Source organism: Ceratotherium simum, chromosome 6 (genome assembly GCF_057802395.1).
Source record: "Ceratotherium simum simum isolate JZ-2026a chromosome 6, ASM5780239v1, whole genome shotgun sequence".
Lineage (NCBI taxonomy): Eukaryota > Metazoa > Chordata > Mammalia > Perissodactyla > Rhinocerotidae > Ceratotherium > Ceratotherium simum.
The window spans coordinates 61,293,277-61,300,910 of NC_141905.1; the positions used below are offsets into that span (position 1 = coordinate 61,293,277).

Genomic DNA, 7,634 nt, shown 5'->3' on the forward strand with positions numbered 1-7,634 from the left:
TCTTATGCTATGCACTGTTCTAAACACTTTACGCTCATTTAATCCTCATAACAATTTGAGGTGGATACTAGTATCATCCCCATTCGACAGAAGAGAGTTGACTATGATGTGAGGTTTTTTCATTGAGCAGATGTTCCTTTTTTTTTGCTGAGGAAGATTCGCCCTGAGCTAACATCTGTTGCCAATCTTTCTCTTTTTTTGCTTGAGGAAGATTAGCCCTGAGCTAACATCTGTGCCAATCTTCCTCTATTTTGTATGTGGGTTGCCACCACAGCCTGGCTGACAAGTGGTGTAGGTCTGTGCCCAGGATCTGAACCCATGAACCCAGGCCCCAGAAGCAGAGCACGCCAAACTCAACCACTACACCATGGGGCCGGCCCTAGCAGGTGTTCCTTTTTAAATAATAATTTTGAAAAATAGTAGGCCATAGAAATCTATTTCCCTTCTCATATGACAACCATTTGGTTATTTGAATTCTTTTCTTCTCCAATATAAAAAGTCCTAGATCTTCCAATGATGCCTCAAAGGTAGAATTATTATACATTGCAGTTATTAATAACACTTTCTTTCACTCTTAGATGCATCCCAGTTTAGGTAATAAATTTTATAGTCACTCTACTCATGGGACTTGGTGTTTAGATCCTTTACCATGGGGTTGCCCTTCCCTGGATATCACTCTTAAGAAGGGTCCTCAGCCCTGAACCTAGCAAAATACGGAACCTAGTGGGACCACTGACCTTTTGTATTCCAAGCTTTCTGCATCTACTAAGGCAGTGTGGAAGCCTGGGAGTCATCACACTCCTTGAAGTGCCACACAATTGGTTGCTGTCAACCAGCTGTCAAATAAACTCAGTCTTTTTCAAGTGATTCATTCTTTTTTTTTTTTTAAACAATATTCAAGTTTATTAAACAAATTTAAAAAAGTATTATAAAATGTTTAACTTTCATCAGCTTCAAGGCTTATGTTGCTCCCAAATTTTGCATATAACTGAACTTTCAGATCTGCTAACACCCGCTGAATTGATTCCACTCTGGATTCTAAGGCGTCAATTTCTTCTTGCAAATTTTTCTTTGCTTCTTCTAACATTTCTTGTGTTTCTTCTTGAGAATGGCTAATGAAAACATCCCCAATTTGATAAGGTATCATTAAGCAGTCATCATCTGCAAGCATGATGTCCTCACAAGCATCTTCTAAATTTTGGAGTTGTTTCTTTTTTACTTCTATTTCTTCCTTCAGCTCTGTGATTCTACTTGTATTCCGTGCAAATTTGTTTATCTTTTGTTGATCTTCAAAAGTAACATTGACATCTTCTGCAGCCGCCTTCTTCATCGTGGCCACCATCTTGGGACTGCCTCAAGTGATTCATTCTTAAACCAGGGCTTCCAGTCCCATATTTGTGCTTCTGATCTTTTTAACTGGCCTGCAGGACTCCACATCCACCCTCCTCCAAATGTCACTTGTTCACGTAGGATCATCGTTCCAGCCTGTCAAGATCATTTTGAACCTCAATTCTGTCATGCAACCTATTAGTGATCCTGTTCCTCTTTGTGTCTTCTGGAAGTGTGATGAACTGGACACCTACATCTTCACCTGAGCCACTGATAGAAACATCGCATGACCAGGGCTGAGTCACAGGCTCAAAGACTTCCCGCTGGCAAGACACAAACTCTATCATCATCATCATACCTCGTTGGGTACAGTGAGTCACCAGTTATGAATCCTCCAAGCAGGGCCATCATGAAGCCCACATTTCTTCATTGTATCCACAAACTGCTTCATGCCCTGTTGAAAGCAAAAGACAGTATCTTCAACATCCCCCTAACCTCTTCATTCAATATCCTTATCAACAAAAGAAGCATGATATTCCTCCCTTTGGTATGTTTTTTTAGAGAACTCATGCTGGTTTCAGCCAAAAAGTAAACATATTCTCCTTGCTAAGCATTGCCAGACCCCATATATAATAATCATTTCTAGAATTTTGCCAGAAATCGTCAATCTTGACAATCTTTAATTATCAAATCCATTGTCTATTCCTCACTGAGTATAATGGCAGTAGTTGTCCATTTCCATCCCATAGCACCCCTCCCTTCCTCCATGATTCCCCAAAGGTCACTGAAAGCAGACTTCTGATCACATATGATCTTGACACCCATTTGGACCTGGACCTTTTTATCATGATTTGTTCCTACTATTTCTGATTTGAAATCATTTTCCTCAACACTCTGAAAAGAAGGAAAAAGAAAGGTTAGCAGCTCTTCTTTCTGTCTTCTGTTAATACCACACTATGACTTTCTATTCCAAAGGTTGTCCTGAGTATCAAACACATTTTATTTACTTATTTATTCATTAATTCATGCATTCATCCATGCATTCATTCATATTTAATCACACAATTAATATATACTCATTAAAATGCAAATATTACAGATAAACTAAAGCTCTCATTGACCAGTCCTTCTAATTCTATTCTATTCTGTATTGTTACTAGTGTGGTGTATATTCTTCTATGCATTTACACTTATATATGTACCTAAAAACCATATGGTTTGTTTTTTTGTTTAACTATGTTGGCATATCCTTTAGAACATATTCCCCCATTGACATTTTCCTGGCAGAACATCTAGGTTTTTAGTACCCAAACTTTATAGAACACATATATCTCACAATGTTTTTCAGTTGTTGTTTATATAGGGAAAATATACAGTATTTGCATCCCCAAAACTCAGTATGGCATTCTAAACATAATGATGTATAGGAAAAATCCCAAGTTACATTTCAAATAGAATTGATAGGGTTTCAGAATCACATGTAGACATTTTGAAAAGTGTCAACAAAGGGGATGCAAATTGGGAGTGTGGCTGATGCTGAGAGGCCTTATTATTGCTAACAAAGCAACCATTTGTTACAACCATATTCATTGTTTGATAACCAGGAAGCAATGTTTTGAGCATTTTACATCCTAACATACTAATTTGTTTTTTATATAAAGGAACTTTATTGGGATTTAATTACATTTTAAGAAATCTGTCGAGGGATGCAAGTTGACACATAACCTGTTACCATTTTTCCCATTTAAAATAATGGAAAACAGGCTCCTACTTAGTGTTTTCACACAAAATGTTTGTGTCTGATTTGAAGAAATGGATTTCTGACATTGAGAGAAAATGCCTGTCCATCAACAGATGAATGGATAAACAAAATGTCGTATATCCATATGATGGAATATTATTCAGTAATAAAAAGGCATAAAGTGCTGACACATGCTACAACATGGATGAATCTTGAAAGCATTACGCTAAGTGAAAGAAGCCAGACACAAAAAGACACATATTGTATGATTCCATTTACATGAAACATCTTACAGGAAAATTCATAGAGACAGATAGTAGATTAGAGGTTACCAGGAGCTTATGGGAAGGGGAAATGGAGAGTTATTGCCTAATGGGTACAGAGTTTCTGTTTGGGATAATGAGAAAATTTTAGAAATAGATAGTGGTGATAGCTGCACAACATTGTGAATATAATTAATGCCACTGAATTGTATATGTTAAAATGGTTAAAATGGCAAATTCTATGTTGTGTATATTTTACCACAATAAAAAAGGAAAGATTCTATGTATTTAAAAAAACCCTTTTTAGCACTGAGATTCTTATTTACATTTAGTCCTACAAAGATTAACATACATATGGAGAAATTTGGGGAGAATCTTCTGTTTACCTTATTAAACTTTTTATTTTCCCTGAAAAAAAAAAGAGGTAAGATGCCTATATATATACAAATGACAAATGTTTTGTTCTGTAACTTGCTTTTCTCATTCAACAATATACGTTGGAGAGCCCCTGTGTCAGTACCTGGCGGCGCCCCATTCCGTGAGTGCTGCAGAGTCCTGTGTAGGATAGATGTACGTGGGCTTATTTGGCCATTGCCCTGCCAGGCAGTTTTTAGCCGCCTCCACTCCTCTTGAGCTCTAACCTTTCAGGTGCTTCTCACAGTTTGTTGCCAATCTGGTGTCCCTCTCCCCAGTCACTCTTCCTTCCTCCCATGGTCTGTGCAAGGCCTTATCCACATGGCCTCATTAGAGACCTTCTCAGGCGGTCACATTGGTATCCTCCCATGCCTCTCTTGGATTTAGAGATACGTGCTTGGGGATGTTCCTTGCATTATTGTTTATAAAAGCGGAAAGCACCCATTGTCCATCAATAAGAGATTATTGCATAAAGTTATCCTTACAGACTACTATGCAACCATTAACAATGTTGCTACAGATTGTAGGACTATATTTATTGACATGAGAAATTGTCTACAATACACTAAGTGAAAAAAAAGTTTTCAAAGCAATATGTATTATGTAATACCATATTTGTAAAAACAATTGACTATGTACATAAAAGTAAAGTCTGGAAGGCTATACACCAACATGTGAACAGTGGTAATCTGGGTGACAGGAGGACAGGTGATGTTTTATTTTGCACTTGAATTTTCCAGGTTTTTTTTTCAATTAACATTCATAACTCAAGTAACTAGAGAAAAGAGTTTTTTTTTTTTTAAGCCAAGATTGACGTCCCTGACTCTGGGAATTGTACGGAGCTGTCTTAGAGCACAAATAACATCCCTTGCACTGTTCTGTCTTTCTCCCTGAGAATTTCAGCCTTCACTACAAGGAAGAGGGAGGGGAGGGAAAAGGAGTTGGGCCTACCATCTCCATCATTGCATTTAATCCCCAGAACAACTGAGGGGAGGGAGATATTATTAGCTCCATTTTCAGATGAAGAAACTGAGGCTCTGAAATGATAAGCAACCACCTTCAACCAGGCAGTTAAAAAATTACTAAAGCAAAATTCTGCCTGACCCCAAAGCTCACACACACACACACCACATTCTCTCTCTTTCTAGAAGTACCCCAGAGTTCTTGCTTAAAGTTTCCCACCAAATCTCCCTCTCCTCTCCACCCCCCTGCATCAAAGGCCTGGTGGCAGAGAGAATGTGGAAGGTGGGCCCATGGGGGCAGTAACACACACTAATGTCGCTCATGTTTTACGCAATAGCACCACAAGCGTCCCACTCTAACATAACTACCATCCTCATTTCTGTCAGAGGAGCCACTTGTTCTCTCAATGACTCTATACTGAGCACCTTCTAAGTCTCAGACAGAGAGACAGGCACTGGAGATTCAGTGATGAACGGGACCAATGTGGTTCCTGCCCCCCTGGAGTTTACATTCTGGCTGGAGAATGCATTACTGACAGTGCACAGGCACCAAACAGAGAATATCCAAGCATGGTAATAAGCAGTGGAGGTTCACCAAGAACCAACAGTCAAAATGGAGACAGGAAAGGAAAAAGTAGATGGATGTAAGCCTGAAAGGAAATTTCTAGAGCTTGGTCCTTCCTGTTCCTTGTTTTTGTTAATGACCTCAGGTTCTTCAGATTGTCAGAAGATATAAAACTTATTAAAAGTAGGAGGACAAAATTGAGGCCTCACAGATAGCTTGGAATAATGGGTCAAAATTAACATAATGTAATTGAAGGGACAAATGTGAAGTCCTGAATTTGTGTTACAAATCAATTGCCCCAGTTCACTGCCACATGGTCCGGGCCTGTCAGTGGGTCATGTGAGAAAAAGCAGGGAGTTTTTTGCCCATGAGCTTTATGTGGGTCCACAAAACCAACCGACTATAAAAAAGCTAGGACAGGAGCCAGCCCCATGGCCTAATGGTTAAGTTTGGTGTGCTCAGCCTCGGCAGCCCAGGTTCGGTTCACAGATGGGGACCTACACCACTCATCGGCAGCCATGCTGTGGTGGTGATCCACATACAAAATAGAGGAAGATTGGCACAGATGTTAGCTCAGGGTGAATCTTCCTCAGGAGAAAAAAAAAAAGCTAGGACGTAGGTGTGGGCAGCCCTGATGGAGTCCAGCAGAAGCTGGAAAGATACTTCCACTGTCCTCAGGGCTGCTCTGAAAGGGCCCTCCACCCATCCAGCCTCCGGGGCAGGTGTCAATAAAGACACATTGCATCTCTGCATCATCACATAGCAGGGCTGACCACCTGCTCCACCTCCTTGTAGAGCAGCCAAGTGAGGCCCAGGGAGGGGAAGGGGTCTGCCCAGTGGGGTCAGCAAGTTCACAGCAGAACTAGGGCAACTCTTGACTATCTTGAATCAATGAATGAATGAATGGATGGATGACATACATGGATAAAGATAAAGTACGTGTAGGGGCAGCAGACGAAATTAGGAACATCCATTTCATCTTCTTTGAGGCGTCAGAGGAATTAATCAAAATGATAAGTCTTCCCATTGATTTATGCGCAGATTCTTTGTGTTGAGTACATGAGTGCATATGTGCGTGCCCACACCATGCCTCTAAACGTTCTGCCTTGACTTCCACACGCTGTCCTCCCTGCCCCACACGGGTGCTGGAGGCAGTGGGGAAGGGACTACTCAGCCCTGCCCTCTTCCAACTCCCTGGGTTTTCTTTCCTCTTTCCAAGGCCCCTCCTCCAGGAAGCTCTCCTGGATTGGGGAGGCAGTGGTACTGGCCTCCCACCCAGTCAGAGACCACTGCCAGCTGCAGCAGCCTCTGCTCAAGGCAGTTATCCTAAATTGTCCTAAGGGATCAGGAGCCTAGAGAAAGCCCCCATCTTGTAATTTTGCACCTCCGTCTCCCCATATGCTTCTGTGCCCTGGCCCCTCATTCTCTCACCCATCCTCAGACACGTGTGTCCCTCAGACCCCAGACCCCCAGTTCCCTTTCCCTCCTCATGTACCCTCCCCCGAGATTCTCTCTCATTATCTCTGGAAAGTGAGGCTTGTGCATCATCATTAATGGGCTAAACAGCAGGGTCAGCAAGGCAGGTAGCAGTAAACGCAGCAATTACGGCTGCACCTCCATCCTAGCGCCTTCGCTCCCAATCCATCTCCCCTCATCACCGGGCGGTGCTGAGCCGGCCCTGCCTTCATTACATTAATCAGGTTAATTCCAAGTTAGAGTCCACATTCTAATCAAAAGGCAGTCAACAGGGGTGGGGTGCCGGAAGAAGAGGGAAGAGCTGTCCTCCCAAGAAATGGGGGTTGACAGCAGGGCCCCAGTCTGGACACCTGACAGCCTGGCCTCCAGGGGCAGCTCCCACTCTGTGTCTGGGCCTTGCTCCTGAGACATCTTTTGCATCCTGGATCTGAGCTAGGGCTGAGGCTCTGGATATGTAATTAGAGGCAAGAGAGAGTCCCTTTCTTGTCTCTCTAAACAGGCCGATCACACCATCATGGACGATTGGCAAGGTTGTACACTGACAACTCTAGGAGAACACCATATTCATATTGTAGTCTACATGAATGATGCCCTTAGAGATGTGCAAGGTACAACCTGCACAACAGTACAGAGAGACCCTGCCGGCCACCTCCTGAGAAACCAAGGGACCAGGGAAGGTAGGGACAGTGGAGGAAAGGAGAGTAGAGGACACAGAGCCAACACTGGACCTCAAAGAGCTTGTTAAGAGGAAACAGATCAAGAGACCCAGCCTCCACAAGAGCAACAACTCCATCAGCCCCAACATGCTGGCATGTCCCAAAGGTTCTGTCCTCACCCTCTGCTCGGTAACCTCATCTGCTTCCACAGCTTCAAATATCACTGCA

The 7,634-nt window shown here is 42.3% G+C and overlaps 1 protein-coding gene across 1 annotated transcript; it reads right to left on the bottom strand.

The window, feature by feature from the left end:
* Positions 1-922: 922 nt before the first annotated feature.
* Positions 923-1,347, bottom strand: LOC101402870 (prefoldin subunit 4). Its single transcript, XM_004427960.2, has one exon. It carries the CDS (start codon positions 1,340-1,342, stop codon positions 938-940), a length of 405 nt encoding a protein of 134 aa, XP_004428017.1. The 5' UTR covers positions 1,343-1,347; the 3' UTR covers positions 923-937.
* Positions 1,348-7,634: the final 6,287 nt, after the last annotated feature.

Bases quoted from the DNA above. Each gene is read 5' to 3' on its own strand.
- LOC101402870 (XM_004427960.2), bottom strand. From the start codon at position 1,342: ATGGTGGCCACGATGAAGAAGGCGGCTGCAGAAGATGTCAATGTTACT.